Genomic DNA, 24,589 nt, shown 5'->3' with positions numbered 1-24,589 from the left:
TGGTCCCATTGGACTGGAGAAGGAAGCAAGGCCCAGAGAATGTCCAGAAACAACTGGGACACAATATTCTGATTGTGTCCACAGCTCTTCCCACTAGTCATGTGGGCTCAGCTGAGGTAGAAAAGGGGAGAGGGCTGGGAGGCGAAAGGACAGATACAATTTTTTGGTCCTGGGCCTGTTGACCTGTCTAGGGAGAGCTCTGATCTATTCCCAGATGGGCTATGTGACCCGGGGTGACCCACCTGCTCCTTCAGGGCCTCAGTTTCCTCATCTGTAAAAAGAGAGGCTTGGACAAGTTCAGTCCAAAGAAATAATTGAGAATTAGCTGTGTGCCAGACACTGCAGATTGAGGCAGAGTTCATACCCTTCGTCTGGTGGGGCTGAGAGACCAAAGCTGATGACCTTGGGGTGGAGGACAGCACTGTGTGTGGGGGGCAGGTGGGTGAGGCCCAGTGCAGGTGCCTTTGCTCGGCTATCTGGGAAGGCTTCCTGGAGCAGGCAACTCTTGGATGGAGTCTTGCAGGTAGAGAGAAGTCACTCAGGTAAAGAAGGGGCAGGGGCTCCCTTCAGAGAGAACTGACAGCTGGGTCCTGATGATGAAAGCACTTAGGTGTGTTATCTAACGTGCTTTCCGTGGCAAAGGCTGGGTCTGAGAGGGGCCCAGAGGGTCAGACAAGTTCCCGTCTTCACAGAGCTGGTGGTGAAGTCATCCTCAACCCGGGCTTGCATCATTCATCCCTCACCTTTCTCACCACCCACCCACACCTCCCTGACATTCCAAGCCTGCTCTCGTCTCCCTTCACTCACCCAGAGAACTCTATCTGAAGCAGCATGAAGTGTAGACAGAGCGATGCCCCCATGTTTGGGAGCTCTGCCTCATCCCCTGCATCAGGTAACCCCCACCTGCTTTCTGGTCCTTCTATTCCCGCTACTGGGTTCAGGCAGTGAGGGTTACTCTCCGCACAAGCCTGGGAAGGACCTAGCGTCAGAATCCATGAGAACTCACAGACTCTTAAAAAAGGATTCAGTGGTTCAGAACCTGTTTGGGCATTAGCCTCGCCTGGGGATTCCTACCTCTAGAGAGTCTGACTTTTGTTAAGTCTTGGGTTGGGTTGAGGAATCTGTATTCTTTTTTAAACTTTCACAGGCAGTTCTGTTCTGCCAGCCCTGGGAATCCCTAGATTATATTATCAGGTTGATTATCAGCCTTTGAAATAATGGAATTGGGGATGGCATGCCCCAGTAGGAAACAGTTGACAAAACTGGGTCATGTGTTCATCTACTTTCAAAGCACTTTATATGAACAAGTAAATAAATGAATTCACCCAAGAATGAATGTCTGGGGGGAGGGTTGTCTCGGAAATTGTGCTAGGCACTTCCTCTGATATTAATTTGGTTAATCTTCACCACAGCCCTGTGAAAGGGAGAAGCAGCCCCATGTTGAAGCCATGGAAACTGCAGCCCAGAGAAGCTAGGTCGCTCACCCAGGTCACCCAGCTGGCTAAGGGGTAGCTCCTCGGCCTCTCTCCTGCCTGGCCCTCTCCCCATCTCTGGGGGATGGATGGGGTGTTGAAGAGCAGTGCACACAGAAGCCAGCCTGTGTTCCATTAGGGAGCTCTTGGCTGCCTGGGGGAGTCACTGGCTCTGCAAAATCCTTCGAAGTACTTTCTCCATCTGGTTAAAGCTCAGATTGCTTTCCCTCCTCCTCCTTCCGGGCTGTGAGTAATGGCTACTCTGACAGCATACCTCTTCTTTTGAGAAGCCGTGAGGAACAAAGGCCGTGGACTCACTTGAGCCACTGGAAGGCAAAGCCTGTCTTGACCTTTTTGGAAACATCATCCTCCTTGGTTACAAAATCCTTGGCTCAGCAGTTGGGGAGAGGCAGAGGACAGCTCAGAGGGGGGCTGCTGTCGCAGGAAAGCCATTCTGGGGAGTGGGAAGGCGGCCGGGGGCAGGGGCAAGCTGCCGTCTACTACCCACTGCCCACTGCCCTCTGCCTGACTTCGCTTCTGCTGGGCCCCTCCAAGGTTTGCAGGAGAAAGAAAAAGACAGCAAATGCCAACCTCTCCCACGGGGGTGGCCATTTCCCCGAGATTCTTTATAACAAGAACAGCTTTGGGCTTCCCTGAGATTTAGGAACCAGTTCTAGCACCATTCTCTTCTCCTGTTGGCCTGTGCCAAGCACCAGAGATGCAGACAAGTAAAAGGCAAGCCCTACTCTTGGGGGCTTGTAGCCCCTTTTTCTGTCCTTACTCTCTTAGCTCCCCACTCTCCATCCCATCTTCTCTCTTCTTCCCTATACTCCATTTCATTTTCCATTTCTCTTAACAGGCTTTTTCTATTGGGTTGGTCAAGAAGTTGATTTGGATTTGTCCAAGTGGGGAAAAACCCAAACAACACTTTCTGGCCAACCCAATACATTCTCTTTCTCTTTGTCTGTCTGCATTATTGGCCCAGGATGATTCCTCACAGCTAAACTAGGAAGAAATACTTGGAGAGAGAAAGTGGGGTGGGTTTATGAACTCCACAGAGAATGACAGGAACCTTTCCAAGATGGTCTTATATCAATAAGAAGCTTTTGCCATTGGCTGTGTGTCTGAGTGTTGCCGCTGTGTAGAAAGGAAGCTGTTGAAAGAAAAGAGTAAGCACCTGCAAGAGTTTGAAATCCTGAAGAGCCCTTGATTCTTCATGAAATAGTCAGAGAAAGTTAGAAGAAGGTATTCTATCCACGCCTGGAGAAAACGAGGGTTAGGTTAGTGACAGATCACAACTAAGATTAGTGAGGAAAAAGCACACAGAGCATGTTGATTTGTTTTCTAATTGCATATAACTTTAAGTCATGTTTATTCCACTTTGTGGTTTTCAGTAAGGAATTTAGTGTCTCACATTTTATAGCTTAGCCAAATGGAAGCAGATGCGGGCCTTGGTGACATCCAAGGGAAGCAGATGATTGGAGAGGAGGCCTTGCTCCCCCTGGTGTCGGCTATGGTGAGTGCAGATAAAGCGCCAAGGAGTGATGGAATACCAGTCATGAAAATTCAAGCTTATGAAATTACAGAAAGCCATTCTCAAGATGGAGTGAATCTCAACATCAGTCTCTCTCCAGCTCAAGAGAGGGGCACCCCTTTCCTTTCCTGTGCTGATATTAGGAAGGACTTTAGAGTCACGAAATGGACAGTGCTGGCATCAGAGAAGGGAGGGAGGTGCAGGACCCCACAGGCTGCTGGTGGGGGCCGGGGAGGGGATGGAGGCTGGAAAAGATGCTGAGCTGGCAAATCCCTCTGGCTTCCCCGAACTGCCCAAATTAGATTTATTTTCTTTCTTAGAGGTTAGAAACCAGGAGACTTTCCTTTCAATGTTTCCACTATTGAGAGTGTGCCCCGTACCCCGAGAGCACGTAGATGTTGGCTCCCTGCCTCGCCAGGATCAGCACTGCGGTCATTTTATGGCCCTGAGGACCGGCCTGGGCTCTGTCTCTGGCTGATCAGGCTGTGTATCAGAGGTGACCTAGGCTCTTGCTGACATACTCTTCAAGTCTGTAACTTTCCTGTGTTGTTTCAGTAATTTTTTTTTTTTTTTCTAAAGAGAGAGTTAGAGAGAAAGCTAACATAGAAGAGAAAAATCTGGAGGTGCAGGACGACTTTCAGGCTGCATCTTACAGGCTCGCTGCGTTCTGGGGCTGACAGGCTCTCCTTGCCCGCTCTCAATGCTGCTTTGTATTTCAGAGCCCTTAAAGGAGCCCACAGCTCTGTGAGGATAAACATCTGTATAACCGTCCAGCCCTCTGGGGCTCACTCGCTGCTTGTCCATGTGCTGCCTGACTGCCGGGGTCTGCTGGGTGGCTTGGCCCTGGGCCCCTGGCCAACATGTCCCCAAAGACTACAGTTTCTCTCTTTCTCTTTCTCCCTCTTTCTCGTGTGTTAGGTGGTTTCATCGTATCCTGGGCTTTGCTTCTGTAGTGATTTATTGTTAACCATCATGAGTCATGGTGCCGGGTTTTATTTGTTCCAAGAGAAAATAGCAGAGGGCATGTATGCGCTGCGGTGTTGGGAATCCGCTCTGGGGGACTTGAGCCAGGAAAAGAGCTTAGGATGTTCCTTAGTGAGATTTCCACAGCAACAACGGCTGAGGCTGTCCCAGGCCTGACAATTGGCACTGTCAGGGAGGAGGGACGACTTGGATAAAATCTATCATTCTGCCACCAAAAGCAGCCTCGGGGGCCCTTTTCCTGGAAACCTCTCCTGGACACCATATCCTTTCTTGGGAAATAGGTTAGCAAAGGGAACTAACTTATCCAGCATCTGCCCATGGCAGACACGTCACACACCATCTCCTATTTCTTCCTCAAAGAACTCTTAGGGGTGTGCAGCATCAGGTCCATTTTACAGATGAAGAAACTGTGTCCAGTAGCTGGATGTAACATCCTCAGGTTCCCACAGATTGAAAAGTGGATGAGCCCAGGTTTGTGTAGTTCTGAAGCCTAGACTTGTCTTGCCGTTAGGCGCCACCTTGGGCTTCCCAGGTGGCCCAGTGGTAAAGGATCCGCCTGCCAATTCAGGAGACTCAGGCTCAGTCCCTAGGTCAGGAAGATCCCTTGGAGAGGGAAATGGCAACTCACTCCAGTATTCTTACTTGGGAAATCCCACGAACAGAGGAACCTGGTAGGCTACAGTCTATGGAGTCTCAAAAGATTTGGACACAGCTTAGTGACTAAACAACAGGGACACCATAATGTGCATTCTCACACCCGCTGAGGAAGAAGATCTCAGCCCCTTTTGGGATGTTGCTATAAACCCTGCGGAAAAGGGCCACAGATGAGAGGTTGGGAAATCTGGGAGCTGAAGAGAAGGGAATGATACAAGGGCATCCCCATCAGGCCTAGGCTTGCTGGTCAATTTTTTTTTTAACTTTAAACTTTTTATTTTGTATTGGGGTATAGCCGATTAACAATGTAGTGGTAGTTTCAGGTGACCAGCAAAGGAATTCGGTCGTACATATACAGGTATCCATTCTCCCCCAAAACTCATTGCCCAAATTTTGTGGATTTATTCCTCATGGATTTCCTTTACAGTCAGGCCCAAATTCCATCATCAGTGGGTTTTAGACATGAAAGATCTTAGTGAAAATGCAAACGTGTTATCTGGGAAGGTCAGTACATACAGCTTGGTAGAAGAATGAATGCCCTACCCGTACTAGAATTTGGTTTATATAGCTGTTACCTGGGGCTTTCCAGGCACTAGTGGTAAAGAATCTGCCTGCCAATGCAGGAGACATAAGAGACGAAGTTTGGATCCCAGGGTTGGGAAGATCCCTGGGAGGAGGGCATGGCAACCCACTCAAGTATTCTTGCCTGGAGAATCTCATGGACAGAGGAGCCTGGCGGGCTGCAGTCCATGAGGTCACATAGAACTGGACATGACTGAAGCGACAACATGCACACACGTGAGCTATTACCTAGTGGTCTTGAGACAAGGGATGAAGACGGTGGGTCCACTGACACGTTGGCACTTTTCATTTGCACACCAGGTGGAAATACAACAGGGAGTAGAAGCAAAGTGGACTGGGTGTTGGGAGAGCTGAGTTCCAAGGGTGACCTTGGTGTAGGCCTTTCTAGCTCTGGGCCTGTTTCCTTGCTTATAAAATAAGGGATTGTGCTGTGCTCAGCCACTCAGTCATGTCTGACTCTTTGCGACTCCATGGACTGTAGCCGGCCAGGCTCCTCTGTCCATGGGATTTTCTAGGCAAGAATACTGGAGTGGGTTGCTATTTCCTTCTCCAGGGGATCTTCCCAACCCAGGGATTGAACCCAGGACTCCTGCATTGCAGGTGGATTCTTTACTTTCTGAGCCACCAGGGAAGCCCAATGAGGGATTGGGGCTAAATATTTTCTAAGACTTTTCTAGTCAGGGGAGCAGTCCTGACGGTCAAGCCCCAACCCCATGTTCACTGAGGGTCCATCTGCACCTCCTGAGCCTGCTCCCAGCCACCCTGTCCTTCCCAACCCTCCTCTGCCTCTGAGAATTAGGGTCTGCTGGAGACCTGAGTGACGGTGAGATATCCAAGGCTGCAGTGTCATTCTACAAGACTCAAGTGTGTTTGGCTTCCTTCTCAGTCTCCCCTGCACCAGTCAATCCTAAAGGAAATCATTCCTGAATATTTATTGGAAGGACTGATGCTGAAGCTAAAGCTCCAATACTCTGGCCACCTGACTCAAAGAGCTGACTCATTGGAAAGGACCCTGATGCTGGGGAAGACTGATGGATTGAGAGGAAGAGGGCTGACAGAGGATGAGATGGTTGGATGGCATCACCGACTCAATGGACATGAGTCTGAGCAAACTTCAGGACATAGCGAAGGACAGGGAAGCCTGGCGTGCTGCATTTCATGGGGTCACAAAGGGCTGAACGTGACTGAACAACAACAAAATGCATGTACGTGGAACCTAGAAAAATGGTACTGATGAACCTCTCTGCAGGGCAGGAATAGAGATGCAGACATAGAGAACTGACATGTAGACACAGGAAGAGAAGGGGCAGGAAGAGGAGGGTTGGGCAAATTGGGAAAGTAGCCCTGACATACACGAACTGCCATGTGTGAGATAGCTAGTGGGAAGCTGCTATACAGCACAGGGAGCTCAGCTCTGTGCTCTGTGACGGCCTAGAGGGGAGAGAGTGGTGGTGGGGCGGGGGTAGGAGGGAGGCTCAAGAGAGAGGGGATATACACAGGTGTATAGCTGATTCACCTTGCTGTAAAGCGGAGGCTAACCCAACATTGTAAAGCAATTATCCTCCATTAAAAAAAAAAAATGGAAGAAAACCAAGCCCTGTGGTACTCTCCTCACTCTCCCAGCCTCTGCTCTACTGCTCTGCTGTCCACACTTCCTCCTCCAGCCACGAGGCGCAGTGTCCTTTCTCTAAACATGGCCTCTTCTTTTTCACCCCTGTCCTCTTAGCCCCGTGGTTCCCTCCATCTGTTACACTCTGCTCATCCCTGTCTATTCTATACACAGAAATCCTACCCATCTGGAAGGATGCCCTCCACAACCCTCTCCCGATCCCCTCCCCCACCTGGTCCTGCTGAATTAGACATTCACTCTCCCTCCCACGGACTCCTGGGATCCTTTCTGTATGCCCTCTCTTGGGATTTATCATCCAGGATTGGCATTCTACACCCATACAGCCTCTCTTTCTGACTGGGCTCAGCATTTTTATGTGAATCTGCCAGTGCTGGGTCTTGGGACTTCACAGTCTTGCCTCTTGAGGGGCCAGCAGTGTAGCTGGTTGGAAGGGACACCACTATGGATGACTGCAGCTTCCCCGTCAGTATCTGGGCTGGGGCTGCTGCTGTTCTGTGCTGCTTTGGGCCTGACGCGATCTAGGTTTCAGATATAACTCAGACATTTATTGTGTTATCTTTCTCGCAGTCTCAGTTGCCTCATCTGTAAAATGGGAACAAGCCCATTTCTCTTACAAGTTGCTCATTCCCTGAACCTGTAGCCCAGGGAACTCACATGCCCTCTTGTTTTTAAAGCCCACTGAGTTCAGAAGGAGTCCCCTTTTAGAATCTACTAGGCTATCAGGTTCCTGCTTCCTAATGCCCTTAAGGGGAGGAGATGAAACGCGCTGCCTCGCTGAGAGCTGAGACTTTGCTCTTCGGGACACAAGCTTCAGGGACAAACTGGAAATTCGTGGGGCCCAGCTCTGTTTCTTCTTAACACCAGGAGGCTTCTTCCTGCTCCAGTGGACCAAAGGCTCGGAGAGGCCCTCTGCAAACCCGACATCAGAGTTTCTGGGACATCAAATGGTCTTGAAAACCAACTGGCTTAATGATTTCAATGTACATATATTAGAGTCATGTGGATTAAATTTCTCTGAGAATACACAAGGGCTTAAAGAGCAGGGGCAGAGAATACTCCGCCCGAGAGGAATTTGTTTTCTCTTTTTCTTTTTGTGTGCCTGTGAGTGTTGTTATTGTTGCTAAAACTGAGGCATGTGGAAAACTGTTCAAGATGTGTGAGGCACTGGCTTACAGTTAGTTCTGCCGAGTTTGGGTTTGCGATGGGAATGTAGAGGCAGGAAATGAAAGGTTAAGAGGATAAAGTGGCAGCCCCATTGGGTCTGTCCCTTTGTCTTCTTAACATTTACATCAGGGTCTGGTGCCCTTGACATTCCAGGAGGCTCACAGCCTGATAAATGGGGCCAGACCTCATTGGTACCTGTGGTCGGAGGCAACTAGTGAGTCCATCTCTGGGGCTGGTAGTGTTGGGAGCTGGATTTCTGGGCAGGGGCTGGAGTGTGATGTCATTTCCCAGTGGCATCTCCCTGAGCTCAGTGGAGATGGTGATCTTCAGTCTCTCAGGGCGTTCTTTAAAACACAGATTCTCTGGCCCCTCTGCAGGCTCAGGAGATGCAGACTGAGGTATGCCAGCTCCGCCTTAAGGGCCAGAAGCTGGGTCCACACCCGGAGACAGAAGAGCCTGGGTCAGAGAGAGTCTCTTGACCAAGTTACCAGGAGCCTGATTTTAGATCTGGCTGTTTTCTGGGTGCAAGCAACCCCATCCTCCACTTCCTGCTTTGCTGATCACAAAATGCATTCTTTGGTTGGTACTTTTTGATCTTTCCTAGCACCCTGAGATAGGTTCTTTCCTATATACTTTGTGTGAGAGCAAACATAGGTGTTTGCTGAGCGAAGGAGACTGAGAGAGCTTCTCCCAAGGTCTCCGTCCAAGTGGCAATCTTTGGCCTTCAGACCCCTGCTTCTGTTCTTCCTGGCATGAACGTCAAAGAACAGGCACCACTGAAGTCGTCCCTGTGTGTATCTGCCAGCTGGTGTCCCACAAATGACACCAATATTGACCTCTCTTTTCCCATTATTAGGGATTCCCTGGTAGCTCAGCTGGTAAAGAATCCACTTGCAAAGCAGGAGACCTCCGTTCAACTCCTGGGTTAGGAAGATCCACTGGAGAAGGGATAGGCTACCCACTCCAGTATTCTGGCCTGGAGAATTCCATAGACATCAAACAATAGGCACTACTGGAGCCATCCCTGTGCATAGCTGCCAGCCAGTGTCCCACAAATGACACCAACACTGACCTCTCTTTTCCCATTATTAACATCCACTGGGCCTTACATCTGGATAAAACTCTTGGAATGCTGCCTACAGGATGAGAAAAATGGGGGTCAGGGGAGAAAGAGAGGGGAAGCAACCGAGTAGGATATGCACTGGGGTCCATGCAAGTGAGAACAGGGATTCCTGAAAAGGTCTGTGTGCTCCTGTCTGTGCTGCAGGAGGTGCAGCTCCCTGGGTCTCCAAGGCCTCTCTGTATCTCTCAGTTCAGTTGTGGCAGAAAGCACGCTCGGGTCCGGTGGCTGCAGGGCAGCTCTCTCCCAGGAGGCTTCCGGCTGCACTCTGACCAGCAAGAGCAACCTCGCGTCAATTCTGTTGCACCATTCTGCTCATCTGAGCCCAACTTCCAAGACCTCATTCAATGTTCCTCTTCTATGAAGCCCTCCCAAAGACTTCAGCCACAGAGATTTCTCCTTGCAAACTCTGGCTGAATTTCTGCTGTGAGCAAGACATCTGGCTGGCTGCTCGCAGCCACAGGGAGATGAGACTAGCATTCAATAAGTGAGGGGAGCCGTGGGCCTAAGTGACTCCAACACAAGGTAGAAAGGGACTCAGGCCATCAGAGAGAGAGGGCTTAGGCAGGGTAAGGGCATTTTAGGCTAGGAGAAGGAGCCAGAAAGCCTTCATGGAGAAAGTGGTCTTACAAAGATGAACATAATTAACACCAGGTTGTATTTTGTCTTGCATTGTTTTTTCATTGTTTCAAGGATCTTAGTGTCAATTATTCAACTAGCCTGTGAGTTATTTGAGAGTAAAACCAAGTCTTACTCATACCAATATTTTGCAGAGTCTAGTAAAACATATTAACAGAAGCTTAATAAACAAATATTGCTCAAAACAAATTCCATCTGAGAAAAGCCAGTTCTAATTAATCTTTAACTCTTCATACCATGTAAAGGATATGGATGCTGTACTTTCCTATACAGTAGAAATTAACAGTATATTGTAAATCAACTATACTTCAAAAAATAAGTGTTAAAAAAAGAACATAGATGGTGTGCCTTTTATGTCTGGGCTGGCTGAGAGAGGTTCAAACCATTAATTCAGTCTTTCAAAGTGTGTTCTTTTGAGCATCATACCCTGATTTCTGTAAGACAATAAAGTAGACAGTTACTATCCATCTGATAAATGTTATAAAAAGAAGATATATATTTCTATGGGTACAACTAATCTAGTGATGGGAAGGGATGGTCAGAGAAGGTATCTCAGGGGAAGTGATATTCAAGAGAGTTCCAGAAAAACATCTATTTCTGCTTTATTGACTATGCCAAAGCCTTTGACTGTGTGGATCACAATAAACTGTGGAAAATTCTGAGAGATATGGGAATACCAGACCACCTGACCTGTCTCTTGAGAAATCTGTATGCAGGTCACAAAGCAACAATTAGAACTGGACATGGAACAACAGACTCGTTCCAAATAGGAAAAGGAGTCCGTCAAGGCTGTATATTGTCACCCTGCTTATTTAACTTATATGCAGAGTACATCATGAGAAACGCTGGACTGGAAGAAACACAAGCTGGAATCAAGATTGCTGGGAGAAATATCAATAACCTCAGATGTACCGATGATACCACCCTTATGGCAGAAAGTGAAGAGGAGCTAAAAAGCCTCTTGATGAAAGTGAAAGAGGAGAGTGAAAAGGTTGGCTTAAAGCTCAACATTCAGAAAACGAAGATCATGGCATCTGGTCCCATCACTTCATGGGAAATAGATGGGGAAACAGTAGAAACAGTGTCAGACTTTATTTTGGGGGGCTCCAAAATCACTGCAGATGGGGACTGCAGCCATGAAATTAAAAGACGCTTACTCCTTGGAAGAAAAGTTATGGCCAACCTAGATAGCATATTCAAAAGCAGACACATTACTTTGCCGACTAAGGTCCATCTAGTCAAGGCTATGGTTTTTCCACTGGTCCTGTATAGATGTGAGAGTTGGACTGTGAAGAAGGCTGAGTGCCGAAGAATTGATGCTTTTGAACTGTGGTGTTGGAGAAGACTCTTGAGAGTCCCTTGGACTGCAAGGAGATCCAACCAGTCCATTCTGAAGGAGATCAGCCCTGATATTTCTTTGGAAGGACTGATGCTGAAGCTGAAACTCCAGTACTTTGGCCACCTCATGTGAAGAGTTGACTCATTGGAAAAGACTCTGATGCTGGGAGGGATTGGGGGCAGGAGGAGAAGGGGACGACCCAGGATGAGATGGCTGGATGGCATCACTGACTCGATGGACATAAACCTGAGTGAACTCCGGGAGTTGGTGATGGACAGGGAGGCCTGGCATGCTGCACATGGGGTCGCAAAGAGTTGGACACGACTGAGCGACTGAACTGAACTGAACTGAACTGAACTGAAAGAATGTGAAAGAGAACTTTGAATTCCGGCCATTAACAACTACGAAAGCTAGATAAAATACATGAAACAATTATGCTCAGGGAGCAGCCCGCAGTCAGTACAGAGCTCAATACTTGAATAAAGGGAAGCACAGGCACTGAAGCCACATTTACTCAGCTTTCTCGATGAGGGTGCTTTCCTGCTGCAGCACAGGGAACAGGAGTCCAGACAGAGAACAGCGGACTTGCAGGGTGGAGGAAAGAGGGATTGGAGTGGGGACTGAAAAAATGACCAGGATTTGGTGGGGGCAGGTAGAAAGGAGACAGTCACAGGGAAAAAGGCCCCCAAACTCTGCTAACATTTTCCCTCAGGGTCCTTGGATGACCCCTAAGCTGTGCATGGATGGTGTGAGACTCTGGAAAATTTATCAGAGAAGTGGGGCAGAGATTTTAGAGGCTTCCCAGTACTTGGGAGATGTTAGGGTTCATGCCTAGTCAAAAATAAATTTTAATGAATGCTGTGGGCTTTTAGTTGAGATCCCCCCAAATTCATGCCTTAGGAGTAAAGACTGCGCCTTAGGAGTAAGTAAAAGAAAATGTTAATCGCTCAGTTCATTTCAGTTCAGTCGCTCAGTCGTGTCCGACTCTTTGCGACCCCATGAATTGCAGCACGCCAGGCCTCCCTGTCCATCACCAACTCCCGGAGTTCACTCAGACTCACGTCCATCGAGTCAGTGATGCCATCCAGCCATCTCATCCTGGGTCGTCCCCTTCTCCTCCTGCCCCCAATCCCTCCCTCTCCAACTCTTTGTGACCCCAAGGACTGTAGCCGACCAGTCCCCTCTTTTCATAGAATTCTCCAGGCAAAAATTTTGGAGTAGGTAGCCATTCCCTTCCCCAGGGGATCTTCCCGAAGTTGAACCTGGGTCTCCTGCATTGCCGTCAGACTCTTTACCGTCTGAACCATCAGGGAAGCACCTTAGGAGTAAGGGCACAACTAGATGATACCTGCCCTAACCAAGGCCCAAACCAAGCTGTGGTAAATTCTAGGTGGTTTCACCAGTGTTCTAATTGCCTATCAGAACAAAATGTAGCATTATCTAAAGGAGAGTAACACAATCTATAGCTTCTACCGTGTACTAGTCACAATATTCTGCACAGAATTAAAAAATATACACTAAACAGGCAAATAATCAGGAAAAAGTGACTCGTAACCATAAGGTAAAATAGTCACTAAGAACAGAGCCAGAGATGATCCAGATATTGGAGTTAGCCAAGAAGGTTTTCAAAATCACTGTTATTAATATGTTTTAAAAAATAGAGTAAAAGATGGACAAACGGGAGAAAGATTATTTTAATAGAATTAGAGTCTATAAAAAATCAAACAGAGATTCAGGAATTACAAAATAAAACATATATAATTAAGAATACATTAGATGTAAAAAAAAATTTAAAAAAAGAATGCATTGGGTACATTTAGCTGCACAATATACCTCATGAATATATGATGTATGCTGCTGCTGCTAAGTCACTTCAGTCATGTCCAACTCTGTGTGACCCCATAGACGGCAGCCCCCGTCCCTGGGATTCTCTAGGCAAGAACACTGGAGTGGGTTGCCATTTCCTTCTCCAATGCATGAAAGGGAAAAGTGAAAGTGAAGTCACTCAGTCGTGTCTGACCCTCCTCGACCCCATGGACTGCAGCCCACCAGGCTCCTCCGTCCATGGGATTTTCCAGGCAGGAGAACTGGAGTGGGGTGCCATTGCCTTCTCCAAATTAACATTATTAACAGAATAAAGAAGAACCACATAACATCTCAATCTTTGCAGAAAAAAATCTGATAAAATTCCATAACTATTTATACACACACACACACAAATAAACCTCAGAAAACTAGGAATAGAAGAAAACCTCCTTAATCTGATGATATCTACAACAAACAAATGAATAAACTATAGTTAACATCTTATTTAATTATGAAATATAGTCTTCCCTTTAACAAAGGAAATAAGAAAAGCACATTCAGTATCACAACTTCTATTCAACCTAGAACTGCACATCCTAGCTACTGCAATTAGGCAAGAAACAGAAATAAAAGCTATGAAGATTAGAAAAGAAGAAACAAAACTAACAATTAATTCAGATGATCTGCTTGTATACATAAAAATACGTAAGAATCTACAGACACAAGATAGAAATAAATGAGTTTAGTAAAATTGCTGGATATAATGTAAATACACAAAAATCAGTTGTATTTTACTATACTACCAAAATGAAATAAAAGCATTCCAATTTTAAAAAAGAACAGTCCCTTTTAATTAGCATAAAATACCAAGTACCTAGGAACCAAAGTAATAACAGATATGCAAGAATTTTACACTGAAAATTTCAAAGCACTATTAAAAGGAGAAATTTTAAAAACTAAGTAAGTATGGAGAAGGAAATGGCAACCCACTCCAGTATTCTTGCCTGGAAAAGTCCATGGACAGAGGAACCTGGCGGGCTGCAGTCCATGGGGTCACATGACTGAGCATGTGTGCATGAGGGTGGAGGGTGACGGGTTGGTAGCAATAAACTGGTAGAACTAAAGAAAACAAACAAAAAACTAAGTAAGTGAAGGCATATACATGTTCATAGATTGGAAGACTCAGTATTAATAAGACTTCATTTCTCCCCAAATTGATTTATAAATTCAATGTAATCCCAATCAAAATGTCAGCAAGTTTGATGAGGGGAAATTGACAAGCTGATTCTAAAATTCATAGGAAAACACGGAAGACCTAGTATAACCAAAACAATCTTGTCAAAGAGGAACAAATGTGAAGAATTCACATTACCTAACTTCAAGACTTTCTCTGAAGCTAAGTAACCAAGGCAGCTTTCTATTTTACAGATTAGAACAGAGCTAGAAATAGACCCATAAGTATAGGGGTCACCTGATTTCCAACAAAGACGACACTACAATTCAGTGGGAAAATAGTCTTTTAACAAATGGTGCTAGATCAACTGGATATCCATATTTTAAATTAAAAAAAAAAACACCTTTGACCTTTATCTCACATCTCATACAAACATTTATTTGAGATGAACCACTGACTTAAATGAGAAAGCAAAAACATCAAACTTCTGGAAGAAAAAAGAGGAAAAAAGATACTTCTGGAAAGTATCATGATCTTGAGGGAAGCAAACATTTCTTAAATGGGACACACAAGACACTATAAAAAGAGTGATAAATTAGACTTTATTAAAGAACTTCTGTTCACAAAAAGACACCATTAAGGAAATGAAAATGCAAGCCACAGACAGGGAGAAGTTCTTTGCAATGCTTTTCTCTGACAAAGGATTTGTATATAGAATATATATATTTTTTAAGTTGTATAAATTATTAAGAAAAATACATACAACACAATTTTTTAAATGGGCAAAAGACTGAATCAGACACATAATAAAATAGGATACCAAAATGGCCAATAAATTCACAAAAATTACTCAACATTGTTAGTCATTAGAGAAATGCCAGTTAAACTCACCACGAGATACTACTGGGTCGGTACAAAAGTAATTGTGGCTTTTACATTGTTGAATCTTGCTGTTTGATATGGGAATACATTCTTAAATAAATGGGGTGTGTGTGAAAATGTCCTACAACTGATTTGTAGTGATGGCTGCACAACTTGGTAAATTTCAGAAGAAATCGCTGAGCTGACACTTGAAATGAGTAAATTATGTAACATGTGAAATATAATCCAGCAAAGTTATATTGGAAATAGGAGGCTGACTCTTCCTGCCTCCTGACTGCACCCGCCCCAGGGAGGTCCTCTCCCCACACTTAGCCTTCTCTCACTTCCCTTTGCCCCACTGGGGCCTGTGTTTCAGCTTTGAGCACATCCATCCTTGCAGAGACACTCCACCTTTCACAGCTCTCCCAACAGCCACAACCAGAAGTGCTGCCCCTGCTGATGAGAGCCTGGGGCCCTGAGAGGGGATGAGAGGGGGTGATTACTGGTTCTTGGTGCCTGCTGCCTGTGCTGTCTCATAACCAGAAGAAAGAGGGTGTTCATTCCCATTTCTCAGATGAGAAGATGGAGGCCTGTGAAGGGGATGCTCATGGTTTCAAAGACAGGGCAGATCCTAGGCAGCCCCAGGACAGGAAGTCAAGGCCCTGGGAAGGGGGGCATTTGCATGCGAGGGCCTGTGCTGTCAGCCCATGGGGGGCCTGGGTGGGGGGAGGTGCAGGGCTGTGAAGGGGGGTGGGGGAGGGGTGGCAGCTCTCACTCACCACTTCCTGCCGCTGATGTCATGCTGCTGCACCGTGTAGCCAAAGAAGGCGGCCCTGGAGCCGGGGATGACGCGGGGCTTCTTGGTGTCCATGTTGAAGGTGGCCGTGAACCCTGAGAGGGGAGGAGAGAGGTCAGGCAGGCGGATATCCTGGTCCCAGGGCCGTGACCGGCCACCCCCAGCAGATCACCTGCCTTGGAGGGTCTCGGCCGTGGATGGAGTCAGCATCCCTATCCTTGGGGAGCCCCCAGTATTGGTTAACACAGTCCCTGTTTGGGGAGCCCATCCCCTGCCCTGGGGGGAGCCAATCTGGTAGGGGAGGCACAGGTCTAAAGCCTCCTCTTAGAGACCAGGCAGGTCTGAAGGGTAAGACCTTGTCCTTCCCCGAAAGAGTCCCTGGCCTCACAGTGAAGGGACAGTGCCTGGCCTCCTCCATCACTCCTTCCTCTAACTCTGCTGCTAACTTCTGCTGGTCTCCTCTTGCGTGTTTTTTTTTTTTTTTTTTTTCTGTCTTTTCCCTCCCCTCTCCTCCTTCTCTCTCTACTCCTCCCTTCTCTCACCTCTGACTGCTACGTAGTCAAGGAGCTGACTTCCCACCTCTCTTGCCACCCCCTTTGCCCCAGCCAGGCCTGGGGTCCTAGTGGACACGGCTCCAGTGCTCTGGCTGGCCCTCTCCTTCTGAATCCACCTGCAAAGCTCCGCCTGGCCACAGCCAGGGCCACTGCTCAGCTGCAGCAGCTGAGGCACAGCAGGAAAAGTCCCGTAAAACCCTTTCACCTTGGCCCCTAATTGGTCAATTAACTGATTCTGCCTAGTGGAAAGCCTTGAGGCAGTTAGACACGACTTAGTGACTGAACAACAACAATTAACAGAGCACAGCAGACAAAATATCATTGCCATTCCTCTCATGTGTTAATCACCATTGCCTTATTTACAAAGCCCAGCCACGAATGAACTTATTAGCCTGGTCAGCAGCAGGCAGCCCTGGGGAAGAGGGGCCCGATCAGGTGAACACAGGGGGATGAAGGATCACTGGTCCTTGGCCAATGTGGGCATGTCACAGAGCAGAGGGAGACACTGGTGTCACCTGCGGAACTCTCCAACTCTGCCCCAGAAATGGTACACGCATGTGCACGTATGCACATTCAGAGAGGCACATATGTGCACGAACACATGCCCACACATGGACGTGCACACACACATACATGCACAGGCCATACACATTCCCTGACTGCAGGGGAAACACTTTATCTGGCTCCCTGGGGCCTCCTGGGAATGTCCTCTGGTGGTCCGTGGTCCTCCCATTCCTGTACCCAAGCCCAGCAGAGTGAGGGGACCCTGAGCAAGAGGCAGGTGTGCCTGGCAGTCAGGAAATCCAGACCTACCCCACCATTCCCAGGCTGGCAGGGAGGTGAGGGCCAGTGAAGTCAAGATGTACATTGTGTCTTCAAGGTCTTCTCCACTATCAGTGCATCTTGGGCAAACATGGCCGGAAGGATCCTTCCAAGACCTGCTGGATCCCATGACTCCAGCTCCATACCCTCCATTGGTTTTCCAGCAACCCACAGTCAAAGCCAAACTCCTTACCTGCCAGGCCCTGTGATTCCCCGAAGGAACCCCAGCTGGTTCCCTCTGCCCCTCATTTACTCTTGTCCCCCTTCCTTCTGCTCTAGTCACACTGTCCCTTTCCTGTTATTAGAATGTGTCAGACCTGTCCCTGCTCAGCATCTTTGCCCTGGCTGCCTTTCCTTTTGCCTGGATGCTCCTCCCTGAGTTACTAGCAGTGCTCACTCCCCCACATCATTCAGTTCAGTTCAGTTCAGTTCAGTCGCTCAGTCATGTCCGACTCTTTGTGACCCCATGAATCGCAGCACGCCAGGCCTCCCTGTCCATCACCAACTCCCGGAGTTCACTCAGATTCACGTCCATCGAGTCTGTGATGCTATCCAGCCATCTCATCCTTGGTCGTCCCCTTCTCCTCCTGCCCTCAATCCCTCCCAGCATCAGAATCTTTTCCAATGAGTCAACTCTTTGCATGAGGTGGCCAAAGTACTGGAGTTTCAGCTTTAGCATCATTCCTTCCAAAGGAATTCCAGGGCTAATCTCCTTCAGAATGGACTGGTTGGATCTCCTTGCAGTCCAAGGGACTCTCAAGAGTCTTCTCCAACACCACAGTTCAAAAGCATCAATTCTTCGGTGCTCAGCCTTCTTCACAGTCCAACTCTCACATCCATACATGACTACTTTAGGGTCCCTGTTTCAATGTCATCTTGTCCATCACCAGGATACCCTGTCACTCTCATCTCTTTCTTCATTTGTCTTCATAGCACTTATCCCTAACACGTTACAGAGGTATCTGATTGTCACACAGCTGATATTTCATAATATTCTTGTGTCCTCTAAGTGCAGAGAGACACTGCTGAGTGTCATATACTTAGTGCCTTGAATCAAGATCTAGATCATGATCAGTGGTCAACAGATACTGATGGAATGCTTAGAGACCAGGACCTGCATTTGCCTGGGATGCTCTCTCCCCTCAATGAGGAACAGGAGTAAAAATATTTACTGAGCACTAATATATTCCGGGCACTATTCTAGGTATCTAACCAGTAATTTTATATTACTTACTTAAATCACACACCAACCCCGTGAAATAGATATTATCATATCTCTGGGAGGTTAATTTGTCCTGAATTGCTCGGCTGGGAGGAGGTTAGAACACTTCCATGATGAGACCGCTCGGGGCTCTAGGCTCTGTGTTACCCCTGGAAGAGGGGGCAGGAACATTCCTTTCAGAGAAAGGGGTCTCCTTTCTTGACCTCGGGTCCCACCTCCTATGTCTTCTTTGGGTTTGGCTGGGGTCAGCAGATGGGAGAGGAGCCAGTGGCCCTGTGCTCTTCCACTCACTCTGGGCGGGGGGCTCCGTCTAGGACAGGTCCTATCTCCCCCAGTACCCACCCCCAACCCCCTGGGACAAGATTAGCGAAGTCTGGCCACAGGGAGAGGACAAACAGTCTCAAGACTGGGGCATTAAGTTACAAAGTGCTGGTTTCTTCCTCAAGTTGGCATTTGCTTCTGACCAAACGAACCAACCAGAGTACAGATTTCCTAAAAGTGATGTCAAGTCTGACACCCTGGACCGTGCCTCCTGACAAGATCTCTGGACTGCTCCCCTCACGGCGGATGGCTTTCATTCTCAGGGAATGTACTCTTCTCAGAACCCCAAGCACCAGCAAAACAAAACAAAATTGTTTCTGATGGGAATCAGCAGACCGATTGCAGAGACTCCGGGAGCCTGGCTGGGCAGCTGGCCACTTCACTGCCCTTATATTGATGACAGCGGGGGGAAAAGCCAGTTCTTGGGCTTGTTCTCCTGTGGACTGTGGCCAAAATTACATCAGCTGCTGCTCCCTTTCCCAGCAGCTTATCTTTCTTTTGAAGAAGCATCAGCCAGTCTCAGGAAGGCAGGGAATCCAGAGCGTGCAGTGCGAGCACCACTGGGTCTCAGACCCACTATCCAGGCCAAGATGGAGGCCACCGAACGGTCCCCAGGTGGGGCGGCCCCATCCCAGCTGCTGAGGCATGCCGGCCGACACACGTCCAGACCACCTGTGCGCCCCGGGGAGTGCGCGCTAGAGCTTAGGGAGGTTTGGCTGAGCAGCAATGCTGGCCACTCCACCCTCTCCCAGGACCAGCCCCACTGCTGCCACTAGCTTCCCAAGGGTCTTGGGAGAAACCCCACAGTCCCCTGGCCCCGGAGCCCTCTGAGCCTCCCTAGCCTCTTGTCAAGTTTTCCTCTGGCTTCCTGTGGCCCAGGCCCCAGGGCTGTCTTTCTGCTCCCACTTGGCTTCCTCCTGTCTTGGGGCCTTCGCACACGCTATTTCTTCTGCCAGAATCTCTCTGATGAGCTTCTCCTCAGAGAAGTTCTGATCTGATCTGATCTGCTCTTCTCCTTCAGATCTCAGCACACATGTCCCATTCTTCCACCTCCCCAGGGAGCTCCCCTGACCACCCTCACTCCACCATTACATCAGATCTTGTCTAATGATCTCAACAACCCCTTGAATTCACTAACAGGTGACCCGCGACCCCTCCTTTAGAATTACCTGGTTAGTAATTATACAGAGCAGGTGTGATCATTTGATTAGTCCAATCTCCCCACCAGGACAGTGGCGCCATGAAGGCAAGATGGGGTCTGTGTTGCTGGACCCAGCACCGAGGTGGGGGCTGGCCTCAAACACTGCTGAGCCACCTGAGGAAACCTCGATGAGAGAAAGTACAAGGTGGCCACCCGAGTGCCAGGGTTGGGAGAGACAGCTGTGGGCCAGGGGGTCAGGAAGACTCTGGAGATACAACCTGGCCTTGAAAGGTGATGTGCAGGAATCAGCGAGGTGGCACAGAGGCAGGAGTTCGTAGTGTGAATGCGGGGCCGTCAAAGGAGAAGAGAACAGCCTTTCTGGGCCAAAGTGTCAGGAATGGCCTGGTTCCTCCTGCCCTCCTGCCAGACTCTCTGAGGGCGAAGCTAGGCCTAGAGAAAGCGTGGCCTTGAGTTCGGGGTGGGGGCTTGTTAGAAGCCTGGCTCCAACATTCATTCATTAATGGCTGACCCCGGGCCGGGGACTACTCCTTTCTGGTCCTCCGTTTACTCATCTATAGAGTGGGAATAATAATGCCAACCTCAACGTGTGGGCGACAAGATTGAATGCGGTAACTAACCTGTGGCAGAGCTTGGTGTATGGAAAGCACTCAGCAGATCTTGGAACTGAATCAAGTTTCCCTGCTGTCTGAGCTGCCCCAGTGCCTTTGCCCACGCTGTCCACCCTGCCTGAAGGCCTTTCTTCCCTTCTTCTCAAGCATCGAGGCTCAGCTCTGATGTCACCTCTTTACAACATTCAGAGCAAACCTTCCTCTGGGTGGCTCACAGCCTGTCGCTTTCTATTGTGGATGACAGGAGTTTCCACATCTTCCCTGCTCTCTTCTCCAGCTATACACTATTCAGGGCAACATCCAGGAATGACTTTTTATCTTTTTACCCTTGCCCTGTACTAGGAATATGCAGAGAGGCTTGTGTCTGATGGATTTCTCACCATCTGAGAACCTGTTCCCAGAATTAGGACCTGTTGGCCTTTTTCTCCTTAGTTTACTTCCTAGCTCTCTGACTGGTACAGACAGTTCCCTTCCATTTAGATAATAATAAGAAAAATTCCAGTGCACATGCACAGAGAATTCACTAGGCACCAGGTACTATGCTACATGTATTTAATCCTCACACCAACTTTTAAATGTATGTATTTCTTTTTTGGCTGTGCTGGGTCTTCGTGGCTGCATGTGGGCTTTCTCTGGTTGTGGTGAGGGCTTCTCTTTCTTGTGGAGCACAAGATCTAGGGTGTTGTGGCATACGGACTTAGTTGCCTCTCCGTATGTGGGATCTTCCCGGGCCAGGGATCAAAACGACGTCCCCTACATTGGCAGGCAGATTCTTACCCACAGGACCACCAGTTCAGTTCAGTCGCTCAGTCATGTCCGACTGTTTGCAACCCCATGAATCGCAGCACGCCAGGCCTCCCTGTCCATCACCAACTCCCGGAGTTCACTCAGACTCACGTCCATCGAGTCGGTGATGCCATCCAGCCATCTCATCCTCGGTCGTCTCCCTCTCCTCCTGCCCCCAATCCCTCCCAGCATCAGAGTCTTTTCCACTGAGTCAACTCTTCACATGAGGTGGCCAAAGTACTGGAGTTTCTACTTTAGCATCACTCTTTCCAAGGAAATCCCAGGGTTGATCTCCTTCAGAATGGACTGGTTGGATCTCCTTGCAGTCTAAGGGACTCTCAAGAGTCTTCTCCAACACCACAGTTCAAACACATCAATTCTTCAGCACTCAGCTTTCTTCACAGTCCAACTCTCACATCCATACATGACCACAGGAAAAACCATAGCCTTGACTAGACAGACCTTAGTCAGCAAAGTAATGTCTCTGATTTTGAATATGCTATCTAGGTTGGTCATAACTTTTCTTCCAAGGAGTAAGCGTCTTTTAATTTCATGGCTGCACTCACCATCTGCAGTGATTTTGGAGCCCAAAAAAATAAAGTCTGACACTGTTCCTACTGTTTCCCCATCTATTTCCCATGAAGTGATGGGACCAAATGCCATGATCTTCGTTTTCTGAATGTTGAGCTTTAACCCAACTTTTTCACTCTCCACTTTCACTTTCATCAAAAGGATTTTTAGTTCCTCTTCACTTTCTGCCATAAGGGTGGTGTTATCTGCATATCTGAGGTTATTGATATTTCTCCCGGCAATCTTGATTCCAGCTTGTGCTTCTTCCAGCCCAGCGTTTCTCATGATGTACTCTGCATATAAGTTAAATAAACAGGGTGACAATATACAGCCTTGATGGACTCCTTTTCCTATTTGGAACCAGTCTGTTGTTCCATACCAGGGAAGCCCCAAAACAACCTTTTGAAGTAAGTATATCATTATTCTCACTCTACAGGTGAGGAAGCTGACGCACAAAGAAGGCAGGTAGCTAGGAAGTGGAAGGATGCCCTCGGAGGCCTCACGAGTCCTGCCCCAGCCTGCCTGCCACCATCAAGCCTTCCTCCCCACTGTGGTCACTTGAGGTCCTCACTGCGGTGGTCTTATCCAGGCTGATCCTCCTCCCACCTGCGCTTTCTTAAAAACTCACTCATCCTGGGTCCCACACCCTCAGATTCTGCTCACTAGAGAGCAGACAGGTGCATCCCTGATCACAGTAGGTGGAATACACAGGACCAGGTGCATTAGATGGATGCAGCCAGAGTCCCAAGGGCCTTGAAAGTCTGGATGAAGCACCAGAACTGACAGCAGGAGGAAGCTATCCCGGGGAACCCGAGAGTGACCATCTCTCAGGCACCATCCATCTGCCAAGCCTCTGCTCATTCTCTGGGTCCTGCTCCGGGTTGCAGACACACCTGTGTAAGCAAGAGCTTTCGTTTGCCTTGGATGGTGGGAGCTGAGATGGGGGTGACGGAAGATGAAATGTTATCAGAATGCCCTTCCCAGTTCTTCATGGGCCCCAGGAATCTTCAGGTCTAAAAGCAAATCACAGATAGGAAATTGGGGGGGGGGCGGTGTGCCACGGCAGGAGAAAAGACCCTGACTCTGGCCAAGGAAGAAGAAATGGTAACGTGGACCTCCTTTTGCTATGGAAAATGCAATTACACATTCCAGCATAAGTCGAATGAGCTCTAGACGCCTGACTGATTTTCATCCTCTATTGCTGCTGCTTCTGCTGCAGCAAATACCAAAAACGTGACGGTTCTGGCTCCGTCATCATCCCAGCTGTCTTTTCCTTCTTCTTTGGGGCCATTGTTTCAAAGACAGGCATCTAAGAAGGCAACGCTAGTTTTGGGAGCATTGCTGGCAAGGCCTGAGTCACCTCCCCATCTCTAGGCCCCTGTAGAAGGCACAGGTGAGATATGAGAGAAGAGATGGGGGTGGGGAGAATGTGATCCCCTCATCAGAGAGGCTTCTGCCCATTGGAGGAGGAAGGCCTCCACTGGAGAGGAGGCGGCTGCAGGTCAGGGAGCCCTCTGACTCTAGGGATCCTGCCCTTGGGGGCCTGCAGCCCTCACAGGAGACCTAGTAACTATGCCTTCCCTCTGGAAGCTTCCAGTGGATGGAAATCTGGACCCTGCCCTTGAGAACTGCTGGGGCATCAGGGGAATGACGCTGGATTGTGAGTCTCCTTCTGCCTACACCTCCATTCATGGAAGGGTTTAGAGAACAGTTAAATGTTGAAGTTAAAACTCAACGCTGAAATCTTGAGAAAGAAGAATGGAACTGGAGGAATCAACCTGCCTGACTTCAGGCTCTACTACAAAGCCACAGTCATCAAGACAGTGTGGTACTGGCACAAAGACAGAAATATAGATCAATGGAACAAAATAGAAAGCCTAGAGATAAATCCACGCACCCATGAACACCTTATCTTTGACAAAGGCGGCAAGAATATACAACGGAGAAAAGACAATCTCTTTAACAAGTGGTGCTGGGAAAACTGGTCAACCACTTGTAAAAGAATGAAACTAGACCACTTTCTAACACCATACACAAAAATAAACTCAAAATGGATTAAAGATCTAAACATAAGACCAGAAACTATACAACTTCTAGAAGAGAACATAGGCAAAACACTCTCTGACATAAATTGCAGCAGGATCCTCTATGACCCACCTCCCAGAGTATTGGAAATAAAAGCAAAAATAAACAAATGGGACCTAATTAAAATTAAAATTAAAAGCACAACAAAGGAAATTATAAGCAAGGTGAAAAGACAGTCTTCAGAATGGGAGAAAATAATAGCAAATGAAGCAACTGACAAAGAATTAATCTCAAAAATATACAAGTAACTCCTGAAGCTCAATTCCAGATAAATAAACGACCCAATCAAAAAATGGGCCAAAGAACTAAATAGACATTTCTCCAAAGAAGACATACAGATGGCTAACAAACACATGAAAAGATGCTCAACATCACTCATTATCAGAGAAATGCAAATCAAAACCACAATGAGGTACCATTTCACGCCAGTCAGAATGGTTGCTATCCAAAAGTCTACAAACAATACATGCTGGAGAAGAGGGAACCCTCTTACACTATTGGTAGGAAGGCAAACTAGTACAGCCACTATGGAGAACAGTGTGGAGATTCCTTAAAAAACTGGAAATAGAACTGCCTTATGACCCAGCAATCCCACTGCTGGGCATACACACCGAGGAAACCAGAATTGAAAGAGACACGTGTACGCCAATGTTCATTGCAGCACTGTTTATAATAGCCAGGACATGGAAGCAACCTAGATGTCC

At 47.9% G+C, this 24,589-nt stretch overlaps 1 protein-coding gene across 2 annotated transcripts in view; it reads right to left on the bottom strand.

The window, feature by feature from the left end:
* Nucleotides 1-24,589, bottom strand: part of LOC120852508 (integrin alpha-11) — a 139,096-nt gene that overhangs the window by 82,334 nt on the left and 32,173 nt on the right. For both annotated transcript variants that reach the window (XM_040225785.1, XM_040225784.1), the window contains exon 2: nucleotides 15,739-15,850. In XM_040225785.1, the coding sequence (XP_040081719.1) occupies nucleotides 15,739-15,850 (112 nt within the window). The remainder of the gene's footprint in view (nucleotides 1-15,738; nucleotides 15,851-24,589) is intronic.

This window comes from Oryx dammah, unplaced genomic scaffold (assembly GCF_014754425.2).
Source record: "Oryx dammah isolate SB20612 unplaced genomic scaffold, SCBI_Odam_1.1 HiC_scaffold_26, whole genome shotgun sequence".
NCBI lineage: Eukaryota > Metazoa > Chordata > Mammalia > Artiodactyla > Bovidae > Oryx > Oryx dammah.
Note: the sequence above shows the minus strand (reverse complement) of the source record. Positions and strands in the feature narration are given on the sequence as shown.